This window comes from Crotalus tigris, unplaced genomic scaffold, assembly GCF_016545835.1.
Source record: "Crotalus tigris isolate CLP2741 ecotype Arizona unplaced genomic scaffold, ASM1654583v1 scf7180000017695.2238764, whole genome shotgun sequence".
Classification (NCBI taxonomy): Eukaryota; Metazoa; Chordata; class Lepidosauria; order Squamata; family Viperidae; genus Crotalus; species Crotalus tigris.
The window spans coordinates 2,166,210-2,193,473 of record NW_024096573.1 but is presented as its reverse complement, the minus strand read 5'-3'; the positions used below and the strand labels follow the sequence as shown (position 1 = coordinate 2,193,473).

Below are 27,264 nucleotides of genomic sequence, written 5' to 3'. Positions count from 1 at the left end.
TAGGTATTTTTCTCTTCCTGAATATTAATTATGGCTTCTAGACCCCTTTCTTTTTCTTTGGTTATCTTCCATATCAGTGGTGGTGAACCTATGGCACGTGTGCCAGAGGCGGCACGCGGAGCCCTCTCTGTGGGCACATGCACCATGCCCTGGAGATGGCAACCATCCCTCTTCAACCAGCCACCTGCTAACTTGCCCACACGTGGCTGGATGCATCCCAGCATGGCTGGTTTCCCTCCCCCCTATCTAATCCCTCCTGGCCTTGCATGCTCTCCTTTTTCCTGGGCACGACCCACTGCATCACCTCCTCAGCTGTCGGCCATCTGTCCAGCTCAGAGGCGGCTTCTCTGAACTGCTGGCAATGGGCTGCGGAGCCCCAGAGTGTGCTGGTCGAGGGACCGGAAGGCTGTGGATGCTGACAGACACTGTTGGCTCCCATGCGCTCACTGGCCTCTGTGTGTGGGGGCTGATGGTGTCAGGCAGCAGCTGCCCTCGCCCCTGCCTCGCCTTGCCCTGAGACAATGGCACCCCAGCCCTGCTTTGCCTTGCCCCGCAGAACGAGTTTCCTGCCCACTGCCCCACCTGCCAGAGACCTCCTGGATCTCCCTGAACCTTGCCCGGTCCCCACAGACATCCCTCCCCATGAGCAACATCAAGGTGACCATGCCCACCTTAATCACACCCACCCAGTCTGCCATGACCACCACAGCCATGCTCACCCAGTGGGCCACACCCACCCGGCATCCAGTAACAAATAAGTGGGTTTTAGGTTGCAGTTTGGGCACTTGGTCTCTAAAAGGTTTGCCATTACTGTTCTATATTATACCCATTCTCTGTGTTACTGTATCACTGTTCAAACAAAATTGTTAGTAAAAAATTTTTTTTATAAACTTCCACATTATAAACTTGATTGGCCAAGTATTTCAACCATAAATGTGAGCAATTAAAGTGAGGAGGAAAAGTTTACCTTTTATTAATCAAATAATAGTGGAGGTTGCAATAGGTAATATGAAGGCAGTGAAGAAAACAGAACTTTCATGAATTAAATACAGAATTAGGGCACCGTTTACCTTAGTATTATGTGTGGACTGAAGGCTTATAGAAAACTGCAAATCAGGATTGTCTCTTAAAATGGGATTTATTTAGGCTGTTATGATTGCTCTTTTAACTAAGGAGCAAGATAAAACTTGTTAATTAAATATAAAAATAAACAATGCACTATTGTGCATGATTTGGAATACAGTAGGTTCTCTAAAAATAACCTTTTCACTTATTACAATATTATAACATAATAGTGACATATTTTTCTTTCTGTTCCCAGAGGGAAATGAATCATATACACTAAAAAAAGGTCTTTCTTCAGCAAAAAGGCTGCCTGCAGCAGTTGTGGCTGAATATGCCAACTGTAATTAAAACCACCCTCAGAATGCATTTCACCATTTATTCATACTGACATGTGTTCCTTGCCCTGTGAACCTGAAGCTGAGTGAGTTGAGTCAAACACTAGCTATATTCTGGAAACTCTCTAGATGGCCATAGAAGAGGTTTAGTGCTTCAAATCATGAAGACTTCGCATTTTATTTATTTATCACGTATTTATAACTTTCTTTCCTGCCTATTTTTCTTCAGACGTTTAGAAAGAACAAAGGAATGCAATCTATTAATATATATACAAACTGACTTGACAGGCTAGGTGAACAGCAGAGGATACAACGCTACTTTTAACAAGTATGTTGCATGGATATCTTGCAGCTTTTGTGGAAGGAACATTTTAAAAGAATGTATTTTAGCATTTTACATATTTTGTTCTTGCATTTTTGTTTTGTTATTGGTTTATTTGGTTTTCTTGCAATATTTTAATAATAGTTCTAACAATTTAACATGCTGTTAAGAAATGGTACCCAATGTTAAACGAACAGGGACAGTTGTCCTGTGTTTTATAAGTAAGTGCTCTGGATCTCCTGAAGGTATCAAATTCAGCACAAGATCTTAAACTTGTTGGGTAATGCAATCAAACAAAACTTTTTGTTATCAAATTTCAATGTCCCTTAATAAACATATGACTGAAAATTCTGTTTTTATGTTGGGAATCAGCAGTTTTTCTCCATTTTTACCAGGTAGCAGAAGATATACCTCTTGTAGAAAAAGAAGTTTAAAAACAATAAAACAGAAGCAGTTCTTTAATGCCTTCCGCAATTTAACATCCTCTTGATATATGTAGGAGTTCAGTAGACTGAGCCCAAGGCAGGATCAAATGTGTTATAAGTTTGGAATCGCTACACTCCCACAAGAAATCCCAAGTCCAGTCCCCTATGAATTCTGTTGCCAATTTGGCTTGATCGTTAATAGATCAGATTCTTGTGTATAGGTTCCATGTCATAAACAGCCATTTGGACAGCCATTTGTCTGAAATGGTATAGGGTTTCCTGCCTGAGCAGGGGATTGGACTAGATGACCTCCAAAGTCCTTCCAATTATTATTATTATTATTGTTGTTATTATTATTATTATTATTATTATTATTATTATTATTATTAACATTTAGTGCCTTGAGCTCAACTCCTATGCCTGGTTCTTGCGCCTAACAATATGTTAGGCAACAACTCCAAGTTCTAGGCAGCATATGAATTCTGGGAATTGTATTCTAAAGATTTCTGGAAGACCCTGGTTGTAAATGTTTTTAGTAACAAGTAAAAATCTGATAACATATGGAGTTTGTGAAGGATTAAAAACTATAAATCTGATATATTTAATAAATTTGGAATCACGTTTAGGTCCAAAGAGTTAAAAAATTATTTGTTCTGCTAAATAAAAGTAATATTTTTTTCAAAAGTGAGGAAATATCATTCTTCACTACATGGTTTCACATCTCATGTATAAATGTTATACCTGAGACTCTTTGAGTGTGAGATGGGTGGTACCTAAATTTGATAGATAGATAGATAGATAGATAGATAGATAGATAGATAGATAGATAGATAGATAGATAGATGTTGTTTTAATCTTTTTCAATGAGCAGAAACAAAAAGTTGTATCACTTCTTTAATTTGCCAAACATAACTACTGAACATTTTACATTTTCCTTTGAGGAAAGAAATTGTTGGTTTCAGTTATGGCACCTTTGTTCTAGAACAGGGTCCTTCTAGAAAGCATCCTGGCTTCAGATGGCCTTCTGAAATGTAGTGAAGCCTGAATGTTTTTAAAGATTTCTGGCCTATCATTGTTCAGCCCCAGTATTTTAGATTATGCTCTTTAGTACTATTACTTTTATTTTGATTTGTTATGAATTTGTATTATATGATTAGATTAATGACGTTGGATTTTTAAAATTATTATTACTGTTATTAATGAACGCTTTTCACATTTATGTCATTTCACGTTGTTGCATGTCATTGTGAAACTACATGGTTTGGAAGCAAATATATTTAATGAACAATTATCCTGGTAATGAGAATATATCTTCTACCAAACAGAAAATGAAAATATAAACATACTTACCACCAAACCTTGTTCACCTGGTTTTCCAGGTTCTCCCTTAAATGCAAAATAATGTTATAGAATATATAATTAAAAAGGAGATGAATAGACAAAAATGATACCAGCATAGATCCACTAATAGCTATTTACTGTAAAGGTTATATGATGCTTTCAGGGGTCTTACATTGCCAAAGGGAAAAGTTACTGCACTCATGCTTTTTTTGTATGTGTCCTAAACTCTGTCCAACTCAAAATACACTAACAAGGATAAAACAAGATAACAGGAAAAAAAAGCAGACAAGAAACCTTATGTAGAAGGAGGGAATCAAACCCCCACCCCCCCAAAATTTCCACCAATGTCTAATATCCAGAGAAAAGGGCACCAACCATCCTAGTCTTAGGCCCGGGAGAACAACCAGATCTTTATGGAATTTTGGAATGGCACACTTCCAGGGCTCTGATAGATTAGATTGTTTAATCAAATTTTTATACTGTTTAATTGAATTTTGCTGTGTTCTAATTGTATCCACATTTTTAATGAGGTGTTAAATAATAAAGTAAAATCATCCAGACTGTCTGGCTTCTATTTTGCTAAACAGCCAGTTTTTCACTCAAACACAAAATTCTAGGGCACATCCTTTAGTCCACTTTATTTTTTATTTCAGTTTATTTTATCTTGTCATACTCTGTTTTTTCTTATTTTATTTCGTTTTGTCTTATCAAATTCTATCTTATTTTATTGTGGCTGGCACCCATTATTTCTTAATGTGGTCAACTGAGTAATCATAAAATTACTTATAGTATAAATTATAATAATAAAAGATGTAGGAATAGTTTCCTAGATATTCTTTCTCTTCAGATAGTTTTAATTAAGTTCATATATTTCCTTAAAGGTTATTCTTACAAAATAGGAGAACACAGTACTATTTCCTTTAACACTAATTTCCTGGACTGGTAACTGGTAAAAGATTAAAATTCTTAATGTAATTTTGCATAGAAAAACTTTTCTAGATAGATCTTAAATATATGAATTTAATATAGAAATTAATTATAATTATATCAATTGATGAGTTATAAAGCTAAAAATTTGACTCTTGGGTAAGTCCATAATAAAACCAATAAATACCGATCACCCCCGTCCATGAATGGGGGAATACATAGCAAAGAGGAGGCAGCACACTTGGATCGCGGTTGTAAGAGACGGAGGAATTTGACAGTGAGATCAAGGAAGAACTGCACCCCCCCAAAGCATGGTGTCATATACACGAGGATGAGGGGTGAGGGGAAGAATTACCATTAATATATAAAGGGAAAAAAACTCCCTCTGCCCATAGGGTTAACAAGGAGAACACTTACGGTAAAACACGGAGGAGATATGGGAAAACATCATACATTGACGTAGGTAAGCATCTGAGATACAGCACCAACAGCTGGGTCCAATAACACGTTCTAGAAGCCGGATACAGGGTGCTAACATCATATAAAGGCTCTTTTCCAGTGACTACTTTTAAAGCCTTGATGATGTTTGGTGATCCCAACGAAAGCTCGGTTCATTAAATTTTTTACTACTTTCCTCTTGGTGATCGGTATTTATTGGTTTTAATTATATCAATTTATGAATTTATGAGGTTTTTTTCTGGCATACAAGGCTCTGAAAATTTTAATCAACTATTACAATCTGTATAAAACATAACCAGAATAGTTTTTTTTAAATTGTTATCCTATGATGCATGCATTCATAGAGCTATTTATTCATTAACAAAAAAAATCCATTAACTATGATTTAAAAAATAGGAAAAAATAAAAAGTAAAGAAGTTAACATAATAACTTGCCATTATTTAATATAGTATTTTATTATAGTATCACTGTGCTATAATAATTTTTATTGGAGAAATAAAAATAATATCAAAGTATCATTTCTTTCTTTTTCAGCAAAAGGTTATTAACCCTAAAAGGTTTGTTAAAAAAAAGTTTTCATCAGCTCTGCTAAGTCCAGCACTTGCTTTTCAGGTAGATATTTTGAAATGAAACAAGTTAGTTAATTCCCTATCTACACCAGTGATCTTAATGTATGATGCATATGATGTGTAATATCTATGATGACTGACTCACCGGCACCCCAGGCATTCCTCGTGGCCCATCTTTACCAGTATCTCCAGGGGGTCCTCTTGGTCCAGGGGGTCCAGGAGGTCCAGGAGGTCCAACTTGCCCTTGATCACCCTGAACATCCATCAATAAGACCAATGTTAATATGTTCAAACAATCCAGTATAATAAATAATGTTCAAGAAATCATGCATACAAAAAAAGGTCAAAATAATTGATTGACAAGGATTTTAGTCAATCTATGTGTATAACTAAGTACTCATATTTATCATATACTAGACAACCTGTGACATGCAGGGTCACCATTTCAAAGATATTATCTTACCTAAACAGAGAAACAGAGGGATCATCAGTTGATGCAGGAACAGGAGTGACTTGATTTGCCTTTTTCCATTGACTTTCCTTGTTGGAAGCTGGCAAGGAACATTGACCCATTCCTTCCTTCCTTCCTTCCTTCCTTCCTTCCTTCCTTCCTTCCTTCCTTCCTTCCTTCCTTCCTTCCTTCCTCCCTCCCTCCCTCCCTCCCTCCCTCCCTCCCTCCTATTTTTTTTTGATAACAAAAAACTGGTTACCTCTCAGAAAAGAGAAGGAATTGGATTTAGGCCTACAATTCCTAAACAATTGATTGGCATTAATTGTGCATGATCACTTGATGCTGATAGCTACTCCTTTTAGGCAAGAACATGGCCTCAGTTATCCTTTTTAAAAGTTCTGTTGGATTATGACTTCCTGTTCTTTGTGGCCTCTGAAGCTATTTTAAAACAGCATCAGTCATCTTGATTGGAAAGTGACAAAATTCACAAATATAATAAAGCAATGCATTCTTAAACCATAAGTAAGCACACTTTTAACATGCAAGTAACAGAGAATGTGCAGGAAAAATATTCTCCATTTGTACATGACACAAGCTACAATGATCTTGTGAAAGTTCTGCATTTGAAGAATATCTAGAAAAGATTATATCAGATTTACTGCTCCCAAATTTCACAGATATTTGTCTGTAGGGAGAAAACCATTTCTTTGGATGTTATATTAAAGGTTGAGCAATTAGAGTTAAATGGAGGTTGTAAAACTTTTATGATAGGTTACAAAATTAGCTCATGAGATTCAGCAAGTGAGCACTGATTGACATCTAAGGGGGCAGTGAAATATGACTTCTTGCTGAAATCTGTACATTTTTTAAGCTTTATGTCAGATAGCTTTATATTTATTTAATTTCTTTTTTTAAGCAATTTTTTTATAAGTACAATTAAGAACATCAACTTGAGGGACATCAGTCTATCCACTTCACAATGCATCATGCTGAGTAATTAACTGTTAAATTAACAATCACTCTTCCTTCAAAAATACTGTTTTATCCAATTTCCAATAAAATTAATAAGCCCACACAGGACAATTGATAAAATTAATTAGTACTATATAATGAAACCCCATGAATTTTATGTAGCTGTTTAAAAAAAAGTAAATATCCATTTCATTAATAGTAATTTAGTTCAAAAAAAGCTTCATCAATATTTATAATTTAGCAATCAGCTGCAAGCAAGAGAATGGGAAAAGTTCAGAGAGAGATGAAGCACTACCTTAATGAGGCGGCGTTTAATGAGCTGCTGATCAGCAGAGAGAAACCCATGATTGATTTTAGGAAACACCATCTGATCAGGCAGGTGAGGTCAAAGGTTGAAGTGCAGAGGTGAAAGAATTGAAGAACAGACATCAGAAGGCACCAAAGAAGAAATAGAAAGATATACATTAGACTTGTAATAGCAAATATAACTTCCAACTGGTGCTTCTGTCTATCAAAAGAATCTATGCTTTGTTTTAGAATTATCGCACAGATGCACAAGTGGGAGGTAGAGCCTCCATGGTGTTGTCCTTATATGAAATAAGCGGTAACACGATATTGCTCTCAAAACTCCTAATTGGACTTCAAATTTTAAAATATTTCTTCAGCAACTGGAAGATCAAAATGAAATGTTTTTATTTCACATCATGAGCAAAGATTCCAAGACACAAAGCACCAGTTCAGCTTTAGTCAGACTTTCCAAATAGCATATGATGCCAGGTGCAATAGGACCTTTAAATAGGCATAATGGCCTGCTGGTCCCTAGGTAGGTAAAATCATAATTAATTAATTTTTAGAGAATGTAAGGGTATGTGACTAGGTCACCACCGACAAAATAAATGGTGGATATTATTAGTAAGATTTATACACTCTTTTAATCTTTGTGATTGTTTTATGAATGCTCTGTTTTGGCCATTAAAAGTATTTACAGAAATATCACCATGTAAGTTTGGGTTTATCTAATGCAGTTCTGACTAATCCCTCTGCAATGCAACATTATTGAAGAAATAAAGATCATATAAGGGATGATCAGGTGAATTGACCAGCTTCTGACAGCAAATTCATTATCCATGACATCTTTATGCTGATATAGAAAGACTGCCTAGCTGATGCATGTTGGCCACAAACCTTGACGGTGAGGATCTGATTACTGTGAAGGGCGGCAACTGTGGGGAAGCCTGGCAGACCCTAGGGACATACACACACACAATACCAAAATAACACGACACAAAACGTCACACAGAATGGCAATTTAACAACAGACAGAACATTAGGGTTATAACTCAATCTTCAGATTTGTTATAGATGGTGGCATCTTATAGGTTTCATTTTTTTTGAACAAATATGGAGGGTGTCCAGGATTAAAGAGGTCACCTATAAATATAAAATATTGCAAATAACTATTTGAATATTAGTGTCTTATTTATTAGCCACAATGGAAATAGGTCACCTTCTTCAGAATAATGTTATATTGTAGATTTAGGAATGTTAAATTAAATCTATAAATGAACAACAACTCTGAAATGATATAGCTTTTAAAGTTTAATAGGGTTTTTTTTGTTACCATGCAACATAAAGAACATAAAGTATCAGTGACACACAAACATATAGGTACATTAAATTGAACATTTTACTATATTGGAACTAAAGAGTTAAAGGTGTATCTTTCACATTAATCAGAATTAAATTTTTTAATATACTTACAAACTAAGAGAAGATTATCAAATGCAATAGAACAGACATGTCAAACACAAGGCCCAGGGGCCAGATGTGGCCTGCGAAGTGGTTTCATGTGGCCCACGAAGCCATCCTGAAAACAGTGAGGGAATGGCCCCCGCTGCCTTCGCCCTGGCCCAGGCCAGTCAGGAGCCAATGTACAATTTTGTGGTGGCCATCTATGCTGAAATGCATTCAGTCTTAGCTCCACAAGGCCATCTGGAAACAGCAAGGAACCAGCCCCTGCCGCATCGGCCCTGTCCCCTAGATGCATGCTGGGGAGATGTCACCCTTTGTGAGGAATGGAGAAATGCACCATCGCTTGGAAGTGGCCAGCAAATGGCCCTCGCCTACTTCACATATCCGGCTTGATGGGCTCTGCCCCGGTGCCACCCCTTTCTGCCAGAGACCCTCAGATCTGTCCCACTCCTGCCCAGGCCACCACAGGCACCCTTGACACGAATGATGTAGAGCTGGCCACGCCCACCCAGGAGGCCACACCCACTCCATCCACACCAACCCAGTAGGCTGCATCCCCCCCAGGGCAACTGCAATGCTGATGTGGCCCTCAATGAAATTGAGTTTGACACCCTTGCAATAGAAGATATGTACATCTGATTTCTTCCAACTTTCCAGTACTGTTTTGGGAGATAGCGGGGAAGGGTATATAGATTATAAAAAGGGATAAATTTCACACTTACTGGAACAGATTTGTTAAGTATACTTTTTTTAAACAACCAACCATCCAATCATTCAGGAGAAAAACAAACAAATAAATGTACATACAGTACATTTATGCACAAATCCCATGCACATCTGTGTGGAAGTAATTCTTATGAAATGTAATGAACTTAGCACCCAGGTAAATAGTTATAGGAGTTTTAAAAATTATTAGTCCTTCCAAATACATTGTGGTGGTTTGAAATGATTTGGAATTTGTTTTCAGTTTGGGTGGCTTCTTCTACTAGTATGCCTTCTATCTATCCTTATAGTAGGGAATAGAAATTTAAGCTGAGACTTGTAGAATCATAGAACCCAATAAATCTTGTAGAATTACTCCAAATGTCTGCCAAATGCAGGACTCCACTATTATAGAATCTCTGAGAGATGGCAATTCTGCACCTGTTGAAATACAACTACCAAAGGAAAATGCACTACTTTCTGAAGCAGACTATCACAACATTGAACAGCTTTTACCATTAGGATTTTTATTTTTATGTCCAAATAAAATGTACTTCCTTAAAAAAATAAACCATTTATTTTCCTGTGTTCTAGAACAATTATGAATAGTTCTGCCTTATGTTCTACATAAAGTCCTTCAAATACTTGAAAACAACAGTCAGGTCTTCCTACAACCTTCTCTTTTCCAGATTAAATATACCAAATATATCTGATTTTTTTTTCTTACAAGACTTTTACCATCTTGATTGGTCTCTGATGAACACATTCCAGTTTCTTAATGTTTGTCCTAAAATGCAGTATCTAGACATGGATTCAGTATTTAACTATAATATGATTAATGTAAAATATAAAGGGACAATTAAATTTTCCTTATCTCGGTATAATATTTCTGTTAATGCAGTTTAGGATTGCATTTGCTTACCACCTTCCAGTTTGATCTGAAACCACCATATTTGCTCATCTAGCTCTGCATTTATGTGTTTTAGTCAAATTTTGGTCTTTTCTCCTGGAATCTCATGGTTTTATCAAATGCATTGCATTTAGAGGTCCACTCTATTGCTGTACTCAGTTAAATTGGGCATTTTATTGTCTCTCCCCACTGAACAGAGGGTAACATCTTTGATTGAAGTTTTCAGTAACTAGCGGTTCTTTGATTAGTGTTTCTACTTGAAGTAACAAAGTCTTTGAAGTAACAAAGCAAACTCTCCATGAGGAATGTAGAGTCTGATAAGAACTGGCTCAAATCTGTCAAGGACACTGACTTGAATTTTAGTAACTTGCAAACTCATTATAGTGTGAGAAAAATATGTCTTGAATATCTAGATGAGTATTAATAAGATCATACTAAGAAACCATGGAATGTTACATGTTACACCTGAATATGTGCATTGTGTCAGAAATGTTTCAAATGATGTTAATCAATGAAAGAACTCAATATATAAAGTAATTCTCCACCATTCTAAGGTGCTCCTCTACAAGGTGAGGTACTCTCTTTGCTTATGTACATAAATGAGGAATTAATTTTTTTAGTCTACCTTTCCAGTTTGGGTAGGGCACAATGGGCTGGATGCATAATGGCTAATATAACAAAATTAAATTAGATTAATTTGGAATGATTTTTTCTTGCTAAATCAATGCTGAACTTATTAAGCAATAAATTATTTTCTAAAGGTTCACAAGCTGTTTATTAATCTATGTCATAATTTTGTTCATTATCAGTTCAGCAGTCTATAATTAAATTGGTTATCTTTTATAGCTGGAACAATACTTGCCAATGTGTGATTCTGTGGCATTATGCCTGCCTTTTATGATTTCTCAAACATCATAGAGACTTCACACTGACATTTGCAACTCATTCAAGATCCTTGAAATAACTTTATTCACTATAGCCAGGTATTTTTTAAACATCTCTTTTTTAAACTTGGATTGCTACTCTCTTGTTAACTATTCTGCTTAAATTAGTTTAAGCACAGTTCCCATTGTGATCTGCCTGATATCTGCCCGATATCATCTACTTTTATCCTGGTAGCATGCCCATTGCTCTTTCATCCTTCATTTTACTACTCTCAGCTTTTTTTTTAAAAAAAAAAACACTTTTTGTTAATGTTAACTACTTCCACACATTCCATTTCCTATACATGCCCCTTTTAAAACCTAGCACAGCTGAAAATTCCTTATTAGCCTCAATATTTTCTTTAATTTCTCATTTTTCCTCATGGGAATTATATGAAAATTTTCTTTCAATGTTTTGTTTCTGAGAAGTTCTTAGCATTTTCTTTTATTTATGGGTTGTAGTCAATGGGATTTCATCTAGCAATTTCTTTGCTGAAATTGCCCTGAACTCCACTCAACTTAATTTCTATTTCTATATTATTCTGAATCTCAAAGTGACATGATCATTACTCCCAAGATTTTTGCTTTTTTTTCCTACTTCAACAAACTTCTTGATCTAGGATGAAATCTAGAAGAGCCAATACCCTTCTCTACATTTAAACTTCTGAAAAATTAAAGGTGTTTGGGGGATCTTGCAATTTTGATCAAGTTAGTTTTCAAACAGATACTTGAGTACTTCCATTCTATGTCTTTCCTTCCTGAAAGTTCTGTAATCTGGTCCAGGAAGACATTATCTTCTGTCTAAGTAAGGTTTGATGTGTCGTAAACCGTCACAATGAAATGTTCTTTTTTACATTCTTTTTCAGATGTTCAAATTCCTGTATCTTTAACCCATATCTACACTTTACGCACATCACTCCTTCTGTTTTGTACAGTTTATTTCTTTTGAATAAGTTAAATTCTTTAATCCTATCGTTCTATTCATGTGTTGACTGAATATCATAACTATATCAAACAGATAGTAAACCTCAGTTTTATGTTTATTTATTTATTTATTTATGAGACTTATATACCGCTTTAAGTGCAAGCACTCTCTAAGCGGTGTACACCGGTAAGCAATGTATATATATATATTTACATTGCCCCCAACAATCTGGGTCTTCATTTTACCTACCTCGGAAGGATGGAAGGCTGAGTCAACCTTGAGCCAGTGAGATTTGAACCGCTGACCTGCTGAACACAGTCAGCTAAAGTGGCCTGCAGTACTGCGCTCTAACTGCTGCGCCACCTCGGCTCTTATGAATTGTCAGGAACAACTGGTTAATTTTTATTGGGAATAGAATAATGAGCTGGGTACATTGCCAATCTATAACTCACTCTTTCAGTCAAAGAAGACTCTCACAGCTGATGTAACATATACTGAGCCACTAAATTTCAGTTGCATAGGGAAATAACTTACAAACACCATCTCTATATAAGTAATATAATAAATACAATTGAATATCATACTGATAAACAATTGAAGAGTAGTGAATACTTGACTAATCAATTAACATTTTTTCCTTTCCCCTCCTCATAGTTGAGAAATCCATGTGAGAAGACTTAAATATATAAAAACTATATATATATACATACATACATACATACATACATACATACATACATATATACATTCTGCTTGTCCTGCCTCTTTGCTCCACTTCTTCCTGGTCTATTGAGCAGCTAAAGCTAATATAGAAGACTTTCAGTTTCCTTATATTATTGTGAATAATTGCAGCTGCAGTATGAAACCCTTGGTGGTGAAAACTGAACATTGGACTTTCCTGATAGGAAAAGTTATTTACATTACTATTGAGGACTGTAAGTTTTCCTGAATAGCAAAACATTCTGGTTCAGGAGTATTTTTTTATCCCTGGCTTATGCTGTGAGCTGCCATGGATATCAGTGAGACTGAGGCCAATTTTTGCCTGAAATACAACCTGAACGATGAAGGTTAGGAAAGATGCATGATCAAATAACCTTTCATCTCCAGAGAGAGCCATTATCGTCATACTGAGGATCAAAGAGCTGAATGGTGTGGCAATATCAAGATCTACAGCCAGGCTCTTTGGTAGTAATTCGTGCACTGTAGTTCAAGATGTGGAGACACTAATAAGTCCAGAAGAGGCCTTACAAGGCTGCTTCAGAGACCAAATAATTACTGAAGACAATTTTGGTATCATTGCCTCTTACATTCTGTGGCTGGGACCAATAATTTTGCCTTGTATACTTTATTCTTGATTATTATCTATACCTTGATAGTGTTTTTTTTTTTTTGATACAGGATTTCTTATTCTTGGCCTAAAGATTAAGTATAGATCACTGTTCTGCTTAGTGACTTTGTGGGGAGTGATATGTGTGCTCTTGTCATCAGCTGTCTGACTATTGTCTTTTGATTGTCTCATGCGACTCTGGAGAAAATTATATTTAGTTATTCATTTATGATTCCATTTTTTCTCTTTTATTGAGCATTGGCATCAGGAAATGAACTTTATACCAAAGCACCAGGTGAGGAAAGCATCTATCACCATAGTCTGGTTACTGTACACACAATCTCTGTTCAATTCACAAAACTTCAAGATCATTACTGATTAAAGTTCAGAAACTTGTATTTTTATTCACTTGTTTTCATATTTGTGTATTGCTTATTTTAATAACCCTAGTATGCAGCTGCTTGTGCAAATATTATAGGATTTTTTTCTTCCTTGCCTTGGCAGGAGTTTTTGTTTATTCTTAGCTATACAAACATACATATTCCTGCAAAGATTCATGAAACAAAACTAGAACTGCCACCTGCTGCCCATTTGCACTTCATATATTCATAGCCAGCTGTTACTATTTCACATCAAATCACTCCAACTGTTAACTAAAGTGATCCTGATAGTTTATATGCTGGCCTCATCATCCTACACTTCAAGCTCCAATTAATCTCTCGGACTGGCTGCTTATTATTCTACCTGATTCAAGGAAAAGATTGTTGTTTATTATTCTCTATACAACCTCAAAGGTTCACAACAGGAACTTCTTTACATTAAACTCTTTTATTGTTATTTCTGCTTCCTCAATCAGCAACTAAATTTAAACAAGGACACAATTCGAAGCTGACAAAACAAAAGGTTATTCTTCACAACATTTTTATTCATCAAAAATTTTCATAAAGAGAAACTTTGCAAACATAATATGGGATTGTAGTAATCTATCTCAACCCTTAATTGTCTGACTTACTATGCTTCTTGATAATAAACCTACATCCTCTAGCAGATAATTCACAGTAATTTTAATTTGATTTTTGGAGCAGCTCATCTTTCCAGGAAATCCAGCAATATCATTCTCCTAATGATGTTGTATAATAGAAGAAATGGTATGGCAGATAAATAATCTGTGCGATGCAAAGCATATTCTCAAAGCTCAGCTCTCATCAGAGATTTTGTTTAATAGATTTTAATCTAAGATTATTGGCTTTGCAACCTCAGTCCATCCACAAACTAAGAAAGGCCCAGTCCTATAATGAAAATGAATATGACATTAATCCAACCTTTTACTAAAAAGTCTATAGCACTGTTTGCTTCTTTATTTATTACTGCACAATTTATTAGAGTTAATAAAAATAAACAAAATGTAATCATATAAGAATATTAATCTGAATTTTACTCTAGCAAAACAATGTGTCCAATCACTAAGATTAAGACAGGAGAAGATATAAAGGAAAATTCTCAATGCCTTCACTTTCTGGAACTTAATAATGCCAGCTGAAGACATTTGAAAGATGCTATCAGTTGCATGCAGACCCAACGGTTTAAAAAATTATTTAGAAAACACCATGTGAAGAAAATAATTTTATGAGCAAAACTAATAAAAAATCAGCTGCTGGTTGATGATTGTGAAGCTGAATAAACAATAAATCTTCCCTGTGTTAGGAATGAATGAATCATTTGCAGAAAGAAGATAGAAAATAGATTAGCAAATTCAATTAAAGCTATTTCTTGCACAGTCAACATCTCTTTTCATTAATTACTATTCTAGTTGGATGATAAATCATAAATCAGGTGGCAATGGTCTTTAAATAGAAGTCACTCTGCAATCTTTAAAGGCCTGCTTGGATTCCCCCCCCCCCAATAGTTTCAAGTAAGCAAAAGCTAAAACCTGGAGTATCAAATGAATTCTTGTTTCCTTAGTAAAGCACTGGAATATGTTCAAACATTAGATAAAATAAGCATTTTTAAAAAGTGGTTAACAGAAAACTGTAATCTATTCAATTTCATACCTGTATAAAGATGTATTGTGATAATGTTATGTCATTTTCCAATGAGAACAAAAGATGAACTATTATTAATTTTAAAAATACAGGAAATTATCTATCAATTATGAAATAATATAAGGGAAAGCATAATCATGTCTTCCATATATCCATCTAGTGCATTTAGAAAAATGCATGAAAAATTGAAATATTGAAGACAATGGCAATATTTTTTCTAGATGTTGATTGTTAGAATTGAAAATATCAGTGAGGCTGTTTTTAGTTATCTTTAATGTTCTCAGAGCAAATCTATCTATCTATTGAAAGTAGAAATATGCAATAATAATTTGCCAGTTTCTGATATGCTGGCCAAGATCCAAAAAGGTGGAAGAGAAATTTTTGCCTACACTGCTTCATGTAAGCATATCCCTAAAGGTAGAGAAACCACTGAAAGAAGTACCTGCTGCTTTGATCTGCACATTGGGAAAAAAATCTCTAGGAAAGATGCTGTTGTTGTGCAATTTTTTCTATACTGAGGAGATGCCTCTGTGAATGACTAACTACTAGAGTTTTGGATTCTTGCCAATCAAATCAAGAGGCACACTTCCAAGTAAAATATTGAAACTTAGATTGACAGATTATTAAAATCTTTAGTACCTACCGTGCAAAATTTCATAGCTAAAATAAAGACCCACTTCAACAGCCTAATACTAAAACAAACTTCCTAAAACACATTGGGTGATATCCAGCTGTCCATCCTCTGCAGAAAAACAGCATTTGTCAGCAGTATTTTAATCATTCATTCTTTGTTCTGCAGCTCCATGCTTCCAAAAATTGCTTCTGAACAATGTGGAAAGTAGCATGAAAACCATGATCATTTTGTTGACTGATGTTTTTCATCTACTCAGAAACTTAACTGGGGCTCTAAAATCCAATTGCATCATTAAATTTCCACTTAATTGTGGAGTCTGTCTTCCACTGAAGTAAAAAAAAATCAAAATCAACTTTTCTCTTTGAACTAAAGACCAGGACTGTGGTCTTTAAATTTAAAAACAAAGTGGTGTTTAGAAGTGTGTAAAAGCATAAAGATATCCCTTCTCTTCAACTTTTTAAACCAAAAGCATATTTTCCTGAAGCTCATGGTAGCTATGCTATCTTGAGAAGGGATCAGAAATAATTTTTAATCTCTTCAGTTTAAGATTTTCAATGTGCATATTTTATTTATTTATTTATTTATTTATTTATTTATTTATTTATGAGACTTACCGTAAATGCCGGCGTATAAGGCGACTTCCGCGAGCGCTGAAATCGGCGCCAAAGACGGGGGTCGTCTTATATGCTGAGTCATCTTATACGCCGGAAATACTGGTAGTTTCCGGCGTATAAGACGACATTCTAGGAATGCGGCCCGGCTATAAAGACGGGGGTCGTCTTATACGCCGGGTCGCCTTGTACGCCGGCATTTACGGTATATACTGCTTTAAGTGCAAGCACTCTCTAAGCGGTGTACACCAGTAAGCATATATATATATATATATATATATATATATATATATATATATATATATACACATTGGCCCAACAATCTGGGTCCTCATTTTATCTACCCCGGAAGGATGGAAGGCTGAGTCAACCTTGAGCCGGTGAGATTTGAACCGCTGACCTGCTCAACACAGTCAGCTAAAGTGGCCTGCAGTACTGCACTCTAACTGCTGCGCCACCTGAATAGTGCAAAATAGTGCAAAAGGATGTGGAGCCTTTTTGGAACTGTCGAAAGAAGGCTCCATATCCGTTTGCACTACTTAGGTGACCCTTACAACACAGATAAACCTGCAGGTGGCCTCAATGACTCTCTAAAAGAATGCAAATGACCAGCTGTCTGCAAGGAGTATAAATCCTTCCATTCCCCACCATCCAGTCAGAGATGAAGATGTGCCTTGGATGAGAAGGGAAACATCTTCAAAGAGAAAAAAACAAGAAAGTCCAGTTGCCTTGTGAAAAAGCATCTTTGAGACAACTATGACCTGGACGACTGAGAATCTCCATAGACAATGGGTTCTGCCTGCTCTCTCTTGATATATGAAGAGGTCTCACAGACTTGAAGGGCTAAACAGGGGACTTTGCATTAGGTACCTGCCATAACATGTAGGGCATGGGTCCAGGCTATCTGAGGAATCATCTTACCCCAACAGAATCTGGCAGAGAGGATCCGGCCAGGCAAGGAATTCTGATGGGCAAAGTCCAGGAGAAGAGCCTTCTATCCAGTGGTAAGATTTGCACCAACCTTCCTGACCTTTGTAAGGGCCTGAAGTCCTGGTCCTGCCAGTGGGACTGGGGCCCCTGTGGGAGGAGTATCACTCTGGGGGTGGTTAGTAGACTGAGAAAAAAAACACCTTCCTTCATGGTCTTCATGCTCCTTTCTCCCTTCTTATAATCTTTTGGTGATGATGATGATGATAACAATAACAACTTTGTCACTTTGAATGTACACCAATCGGCATACATCAAAATGAAATTTGTTGCATACAGCTCTCAAAGAGTCACCACCTGTGATATACACTCCTTGTTCGTGGCCAGCTCAAGTTTCAGAACGTCCATTTTGGTCTCTAGGGAGTGAACAATGGCAAACAGAACAGATGGAAACAGAGCTCCATGTGGATTAGCCCTCAAATTAGCTTGTATTCCTGCACAACAACCTCACCTCATTTCCTTTTTCTGATCCTCTCTCTTCTACCTTTTCCTTAAAGGGGTCTTGCTCCTTTTCATCCCTGGAGCACGCTGTCACCGCCACCAACTCCTCCAAAAGCCTCTCTCTCTTCCTCTGGGCCTGCCAACAGCCTCATCCAGTTCCTTTGCTCCGTAAGCCCCAGGACCTCTCCTCCTCTGCCTCCTCCTCGTCTCCTCCTTTGGAAACAGCTCTGATTTGCAATAGAATCCATCACTGTGCCAGCAGTCAGATCTTGCTGCCAGCAGAACAATTTCAAACAGCACACATGACTTTTAACAATCTCACCAACAGTTTTGAAACAGCTAAAAACTCACCATATCAGCAAAGATTGTCAGTTGCATGTTAGCTTAGTCCCATTACATTGCTCAAACACATTAAAACCTTCCCGATCATGTGGCCTATAATAATCCTCCAAAAACTTTTCACCTTTGAGAGCCAACGCAGCCGCTGCCATGTAACAGTAACTGTGATTACTGTTATTACTGAGTTTTTTTTAATGTTTCTGTTTTTAATGCTTGTAAGCTGCTCAGAGTTGCCTCTGGATGAGCTGAGCAGCACATAAATCCAACAAATGAATGAATGAATGAATGAATGAATCAATCAATCAATCAATCAATCAATCAATCAATCAATCATCCGCCTTGGAGAAGACTCCTTTCAGTTTTCTCCATTGTACAGCCCTCTCTATTCTACAAATTCTGTTCTTCACTGTGCAAACTCCTGCCAGCCTTCTGTATTGTACAAACTCTGCTCTCTGTTGTACAAGCTCTAAAAAGAAGAAGCTGGGAGGGACTTCATAACAAACCAAATAAAACAATATGATCATTTTGCTGTTAGAAGCAAGCTCCCATGTTTTGTTTTGTGAAATAACCTTGGGATTGATTAATTCAAAGTAGTTGACCTGTTCAAAAGGTATACACAGATCTATTCCCTCATCCATGTAATGGGACATTAGATGGGAAGTCTAATTAGTTCTGTATCCATCACAATACACTGAATATTCATCTACACCACACTCATGGAGGATTTATATCATTACTAAATCCTACCCAGAAGTTCAATTTGCAGAAGAATCTGGGCATGGATGACTGAACCTCTCCTGCCAATGTATGAACTTTGGAACATTAGTTGGATCATGGCATTATTGCTTGCTTTTAAGGAAATTAAAATATTACATATTTTAGGTATCATATGATTTAAAATCTTGGGTATGAAATATCTGATGTGAGCATCCTGAATGATCACATCTCTTCCATCCCTACTGAATACCATTGAATGTGTTTTTAAATTCAGATTTTGAGAGAATGCACAGAAAAACTCTCTGGCATGATCCAGTATCAGGACTAAAATTAGTATTATTCAAACATTTTTAAAAGATATATTATGTACATCAGGGGCTAAAAATTAATACATGTAGGTTCAGAGATAAGCATATTAAATAACAATGCTCTGAATAAGACAGGAATGTCTTAATAGTTCAAGTGATTCAAGGCAAGCAGATTTCTGGAACGTTAAAACTTGATTCAAAGCTAACAAAAGTTTGCTTCTACTCCCTGGATTGCCCTGCCTTATAAAAGTAGAAAACAACTATAATGACCTTTTGAATAGCTCTCTACTTATTACCCTGAATAATAAATATCCTAGCAGTAGCTTTTTCCATTATTGTTTCATAGCTACAGTACATGCACAGCAAAAATCTGGCTCAACATCTCTGTACCTGGTAGAAAAGGTGGAAGGAGAGAAAAGCAATTAGAATGACTGTCCTTATATTCAATGCATCCCATCATAGTTTCTATCACCCTGGTTTCTATCAAACCACTATATGGAACAAACTTAACAAGCCATAAATTAAGATAGGCTTACTCATTATTGGTTCTCTCAGCTGTATAAACAAATACATACTAAATAGCAAACATGTTTGAAATCCCACATGAAAAGGATACAGGTCAGAGAAAATTACACAAATAATTAACAATTTGGCAGGAGAGGGTTCCCCAACCTCCAGATATGTTAAACCAACCAGGCAGGTATGCAGGAGTTTAAAGAGTACATGTTTAAATAGTTAGTAATAAACTGAGTTTGCAAATAGGTTGCAGTTGTTTTCTGCAAAGACTGTTTAGAACCCTGGTTTAAGTACATAACTGGCAGCGGCAGCAGGCTGCTAGGAAATAAATACTGAATATTTTCTATGGCATCTTTCAATGTTTGTTTAAGATTTGCTGTGAGGCAAACAGAAAAATTTGAAACACCAGCATTCAGAGCCCAACACCTTGTACAAGAGCTACCCAAAATGGATTTCAGTGCTATTGGGGCTTGTTGGAGTTTTGAAGTTGGGATAGCACTTGAGATAATTACTGTCAGTTCTTGTCGCTACATACTTTGCAAAAAGCTCCACACAAATAGAAAAAAAGTTTTCAGCGAGGGGAAAAAATGTGTTTTATTGGTTCTGCTGCTGTTTAGACATTCATTTTGGTCTCCTATCACCACACCAGGTTGTGTGAAGAGACCAGACTGCTGTAGCAAGATGACAAAGTATCTTGAGTAAAGCTAGGGAGGATCTAGAACTGTTGGACAAGAGTTGCTGATGATATCACAGGCTGCTGGCTCTTTCATTTTCTCCTCACTGAAGTTGCATGCTCATTTTCTTTGTCCAAGAATACAAACCATAGAAAGAGCCATTCCCATGTCCTTTCCTTCTGAGCGTCCTGCAAAGCAATTCCAACAAGGCAGGCAACTAAGTGGGTCTCCTCCAAAATACGGAGCCACCACTGCTAGGTCCATTGGGAAAGCTGAAGGAGGGAGGGAAGAACACATTTCTCCCTCTGCTGACAATTGTTTTCTGGCACCAACTGGTGTTTGTTCTATTTTTACTATGATGCACAGATGTAAAGAGAAACAACTGGCATTCTCAGTGCAACAGTATCTTTTCCTGTGTCATTATCTTAGTTAAAAAAAAAACAAGCACAACCAAATCTAGCAAAAGCTGTGTTTCGCTATATTGCTAATTCTAAACTGTTCTAGATACAGAACAGATTGCTATTTCCAAAAAGCAAATTATAAAGGCATACAAAACTCCTTTCTAAAGAAGTATAATTTGATGAAATCCAACTGCCATTTGCTTTAATAGAAGCTCATGCAGATCTGACAAAAGAAACAGGTGGGGAAGGCTGGAAGTTTAGTTAGGCAAGATGGTTTTCTAATGCAGCAAATCACAATCATTCTAGAATATGACTATCGAACCACAGAGATTGTGAATTTTAGTGTGTGCAGTAATGTGTGTACCATGAACTCTTTTTACTTGCATATTTTAATGATCTGTGAAATGTTTGCCTTTGGCTTTCCTGCAGACACTTTCTACAACATGCAGGGTAAAAGCAGCTAATAAGCATAATTAGCTTGACACTTAGCTCAATTTAGTTTTGCGCTATGGACTAACTGCCTAGTCAGGGAAGAGGAAGTGTAACATTTTTGTTAATATGCTTACCCGAGGGCCCTGATCACCTTGATCTCCCTGCAAAGTGGAAAGATGATAGTTTTAACACAGCGTGTGTGCTAACCCAGGTCTCTTAAATAATCTCATATCATAACTGCTTCAATAGCCACCAGTTACTATCAGGACGACTTCCGCTTAGTTGATTAGTAGCAGAGATTTGCTGACTCACCTTCTCACCTTTTGGACCAGGTGGACCCTGAAAGGAACAGAAAGGATATTCATTAATCATTTCATAATATGTTTGATAAGCCAGACAGATGCTTACAAGCAGCAGACACAGTATCTAATTTGAATATTGATTGTATCCCTTTAGATTGCAGTTTGGGGGTGGTTGACTGAGTATCTCTATGTCAACGATAACAATCTTTGCTAGATTATGAACACTATCCCAGTCATTGGTTTATCTTTTGAATTGCTTTTCGTGAAAACATCAGGTTGGATTCCAAAATAGCAAGATTAAAATAGTAGGATGAGCATTGAAAGGGGTTCTGTGGGCGGTTAAAAATGTCTACAATTAGGTTTGGTTTTAAAAAAATCTCCACAGAAAAGTCAGCATTTAGAATTTTGGCTCTTCTGCTGTTATTGCATTAAAACTACAAACAGATCCAGTCATGATGGACATTGCTGACAGATGCTGGGGGAGTTTCACTTAGCATTATCTTAGGAATACAGCTTCTTTAACCAGCACTATAGCCATATCGCACACGGATGTTTTATCATTTTTAGGCTTGACTTTACATAGCATATCTTGGCTACTCTGAGTTCAAGATAATGATCAATTAACATAATTTAAATCAGACAATGGAACACAAGCAGTCAACATAATTTAAGTTAAACAATGTAACGTAAACAGCCAAAAGAAATATCTGTTGTTGCTGACTAGCGCTAGAAAAACTGAGCAAGCAGGATAGCAAAATCCCAATGTAATAAGAACAAGAGTATTCTGTGAATATTTACAGTCATGTGCCTGACTTCATTTTGGCTCTTTATTTGCAGTAACATCTGTGTTCAGTAGATGTGTATATTTGAACTATATTATGTCTTAACAAATAGACGTTCAGTTTGATGTGACTTCTGACATTCTTTTGTACAGCATAACAAAGATAATTCTAAGTATCTTGTCCTTAAAGTTTTTCATAGTGAGTGTCATCATATTCAATGGGATGATCTACTTGTGCACATCAATAAAGAAAGATTAGTTCCCATCAGTAATGTCTGCATATAAAAAGTCAAGATGCTAATCAACATTATTTGATCCTTTATATACATGCACTGCCATCACACAATCTTGGGTTTTTTTTTGACATTCCATGAAAATACCACTGATTCACAAGGGGTTAGGTTGTTATTCTCTCTTGAATGACTAATTTAATTATGCTTAATATGCAAAATGCCCATTCTATTGTTAGCGTCTCTTGAGATTCTAACTAGTTATGTCTATTTAAGCCATGTATTTTTCCAGTGCCAAAAACAAAAGCCTAGGGAACCCCTTCTGTTTTGCTTTGCCTGGGGATTTAATTTTTATTTCAGATCATGAGATCCTGGCTAAGTTTAATTCATGTAACCACAATGGATATAAAAAAAGGACATAACAAGTTAGTCATGCCAAGCTTCATTTCATGTACTAAGATTAGTAAGAGGCTGATAGATAAAAAGGTTTGAAAATGCATGCAAATTATTTTTAAAAAGTCATTGCTCCATTATTATAATTCTGGGTTAAGTTGTGCATCTCATATTCAAGTTTGCTTTTCAGAACAAGATTTATTCAAAATGTGCTGTATGTAACATATCAGTGGCATCACTTGGTGACCATGAAATCCAGTTAAGAATCATGCTTGCTAAAATCCAGTGGGACTAATTTGGTCATCACATTAACCATTTCTGGTTATTATAAAATTATATTTTTATGCATATAATTTCTCTCACATATACTTATTCACATTTATAATAGCTACATGAGGTATATATGATAGAAAGAGAAACTTTATTGGCTGAGTATTAGATTTGATTCATATGTAAGATATGCTTGGGGAAAACATAATCTATGTACAAATTTGCAGCTGATGAAAGCATTAACAGAATAGGAATTCTAGGACTTTAAAAGGTAAGAAAGAAATTTAACATCATGCAATGTCAACTCAAGGATGAAGAAGTTACAAGTAGAAGTAGAGGGAAAGGAAGGGAGAGAGGGAATAAATAAAATGAATCAGTTTATGATTTGGCTAGGGCACTTCCTGGTTTACACTGATTTACACTGGTTTACACTGAAATCATAATTTTGCATGTTTCATATAATCATAGGACTAGAAGAGATTGTGGAGGTCTTCTAGAATCTAGTCCAATCCCTTGCAGGAATCTTTATTCCACCCCAGACAAATATTTGTACTATCTTTTCTTGAAAACCTCCAGCGATGGAGCTCCCACCACTCCAGGAGGCCAACTGTTCCATTGATTAATTATTCTCATTGTTAGGAAATGTCTTCTTAGTTCCAGATTGAATCTTCCTCTCATGAGCTTCCATTCATTGCTTCTTGTCCTGTCTAAGGTGCTTTAGAGAAGAAATAGACCACCTTTTCCTTTTCTCTGACAAGCCTTTCAAGTATTGGAAGGCAGCTATCATGTTACTCCTAATGGTCCTCTTTGTTGTGCTAAACATACCTAGTTCCCTTAGCCTCCAGCCCAAAATCATATTTGTTGTTCTTCTCTGCACTTTTTAGGGCCTCAGCATCTTTTTTTGTATTATGATGATCAGAACTGGATGCATTGTTCTGAGTGTGGCCTTACTAGTGCACTACAGAGCAGTACTATCACTTCTCTTGATCTTCCTGTTATCCCTGTTGATGCAGCCTAGGACTGCATTGACCTTTATTTGTAGCTGCAGCACATTGCTGGTTCATATTTAAGTGGTGGTCTACTAGGACACATATATCCCTCTCACAAGTACTACTGTGAGCCAGATACTGTTCTATACCTGTGCATTTGGCTTTTCCTACCTAAGTTTAGGACCTTGCTTTTCTCACCACTGAGCTGCATCTTTTGGATAAGACTCAATGCTCAAGTCTGTCAAGATCCTTTTGAATCTTGAGTCTGTCATCTGTAGATTTCATGAGTGCCCATTCAATAACCTCATCTAAGTCATTGATCAAGATGTTGGAAAGCACTGAGCCCAAGACAGAATCTTGAGATACCCCACTGCATGCTTCCCTCCACACAGATGTAGTTCCATTGAGGACTACATGCTGTTGGTCAGCCAACTGCAAATTAATCTGGTGATAGTACTGTGTATTGCACATTGTTCTATTGTTCTATTTTACTGTGGTCTACTTTGTCAAAGGCTTTTCTGAAGTCTAAGTCTATTATATCCACAGCATTTTCTTTGTCACTTTGTCAAAGAAGGCAATAAGGTTTGTTTGGCATGACCAGCTTTTAACAACCCATGATAGCTTCTAGTAATCACCTTGTTCTTTTTTAGGTGCTCACAAATCCACTGTTTCATTATCTTTTCCAGGAGTTTCCCAGGTATTGATGTCAAGTTGATTGATTTGTAATCTCCTGAATCCACTTTTTTTCTCTCCCTTGAAGTTTTTTTCCCAATCTGCTGGCAGTTCCTGAAGCTCTGAAATATTTCATTCACATCTGCCAGCTCCTTCAGTACCCTGTCCAGTACCCACCTGGTCCTGGCAATTTGAAGTCATCCAAGGTGGATAGTATTTTCTTACCAATTTCATGCTTATATTTATATATTTATATTCATTTCAAGGGATTTGAAAGATGTCCATAATATAAATGAAGAACAAATAAAAATTCAAGTTTTAAATCTAGTAGTATTTCCAACAGTTCTCAAATGTATCAGGAAAGAGTTGAATACTCATCTTTTCTAAATCAGTGTCAGACATTAAAAAAAATGTTTACTCAGAGCCATTTTGATTGTCTTTAGCCAAAATTGAAAGGGCATGGCCAAACTGACAGAGATGGGCTGAATACTGCAATGAGTAGTTAACAACTATGATGTCATCCAGTAACTTTTGCTCCTGATTTTATCTTATGGGATTAGATTGGGAGAGTTACATATAAGGGGCGAGTGGACTACATAAGGAGACAACAACTTTCAGGGTTGGATGCAATTAATTGTTAAGACTGAAAATCTGATGTAGGACTGATTCTGTTTTGAATTTCTAGTAAAAGGTCATCTGCCTTAATGCCATCTCTAAATCCTCTAAGACGTCACAATATAGCTAAAAAGAATAATATTCTTCTTGATGCAATAAACAATACAAACAGTAAAAGTATTATAACTGAAAAGAAGAAATCACAACCATATCTGTCAGTTCCAGTTAAGGTACTTAAATTGCTTCCTTTGACCTCCCTTTAAGACACATGAAACTCTTTATTGCATATAGAAATCTTATGAATAAAGCCCAGCTGGTTCATATAATAGCTGCACTTTTAAATGACCAAAATGAACTAATGAATATATTTCACATAAGAATGAAAACCCTGAGATCTATTTACATCCACATTTGTTCACATGCACAGACCCAATGGTAACACCCTACAGCATCTTACTACTTAAGCCTATTTAATTACTAATATTATACAAACATGAATAAGGTTTTAAAAGCAGAACTGAGCTACTTTTCAGATTAAATAATTTTGAATAAGAGTCGGACTGCTTTGATTCTTTTTCATGCATTTAAAAATATTCTTCCATCTCATTCACTGAGTGAACATATACCATTGAATGGTCCTATTCTTCCATATGCTATTTTCATGAGCCACTTTACTCAAAGGAATCAATTAAATACAAAACCCCTGGTCTCTATCTTAAACCTTCTGGCTTCAAGGATTCTCATGAGCAGAAGTGGTTTACGCATCCACTGTTCTGCTGCACTTAGTGATCTGCTTCACAAAACAGATGGTAATTTCATTTGTGACAATCCCCATTACTTTATGGTAGAGGAGAAAAGAAGAAAATTCGTCCATGACTGATAGGGACTGACCAGCCAACTGTATCTTAGATTCAGGAGTACCATGTTTAATAGTTTTTTTTTTTCAATTACCTCATGTGGATTATGGCTCCCCAGATGTTTCTGAGCTATTGCTCTCAGTAAGTTCAACCAGTGCTGGAAGTCCCTGCTTCAGTGTGTACAAAATGTAATACACAGGTAAGCTACATAAATATTGTCCTTCTTGGACTGAGATAACTGAGCTATTGGGGTATAAAATTGGAGTTCAGTTCAGAACTAACAGCATGTAGATTCTTTGCAGGCAACAGTCTTTCCTAAAACTTCATTACAAATGAGAGTAGACATCAATATAAAGCAGTAGGGCTTGCTGTTGTATAAATCAGAATTATGACATTTATAGTTTTATAGCTTTTCATCTCAATGCACCTCAGTATACCCAAATCTTCTGCTGCTGGTTAAGAAATGGCTGGAAAAGTTAGAATGCAGAGGGAAATGGCAGAGCTACTGCAGGAAGAAACTGAATTAGTAGAATTCAAGCAAGGCAGCTCTTCAATAAAGAAGATTCCACCTGATTTTACCTCTAACATTCCACCATGTTGCCCAGGGTTTTCTTGCAAACAGCTAACTCTGCAAGAAGCAGTTTTAA

General features: G+C 36.3%; 1 protein-coding gene across 5 annotated transcripts in view; it reads right to left on the bottom strand.

Moving 5' to 3' along the window:
- LOC120305928 (collagen alpha-1(XXV) chain-like) overlaps positions 1-27,264 on the bottom strand; it is a 310,346-nt gene that overhangs the window by 13,775 nt on the left and 269,307 nt on the right. For 3 of the 5 annotated variants that reach the window (XM_039338367.1, XM_039338370.1, XM_039338368.1), the window contains 5 exons: positions 21,821-21,847; positions 21,643-21,669; positions 7,163-7,234; positions 5,590-5,697; positions 3,498-3,533 (listed from right to left, as the gene is read on the bottom strand). In XM_039338367.1, the coding sequence (XP_039194301.1) occupies positions 3,498-3,533; positions 5,590-5,697; positions 7,163-7,234; positions 21,643-21,669; positions 21,821-21,847 (270 nt within the window). Of the gene's footprint in view, positions 1-3,497; positions 3,534-5,589; positions 5,698-7,162; positions 7,235-8,052; positions 8,113-21,642; positions 21,670-21,820; positions 21,848-27,264 lie in introns of all 5 variants that reach the window. The other 2 variants (XM_039338369.1, XM_039338371.1) reach the window with 2 other exon arrangements.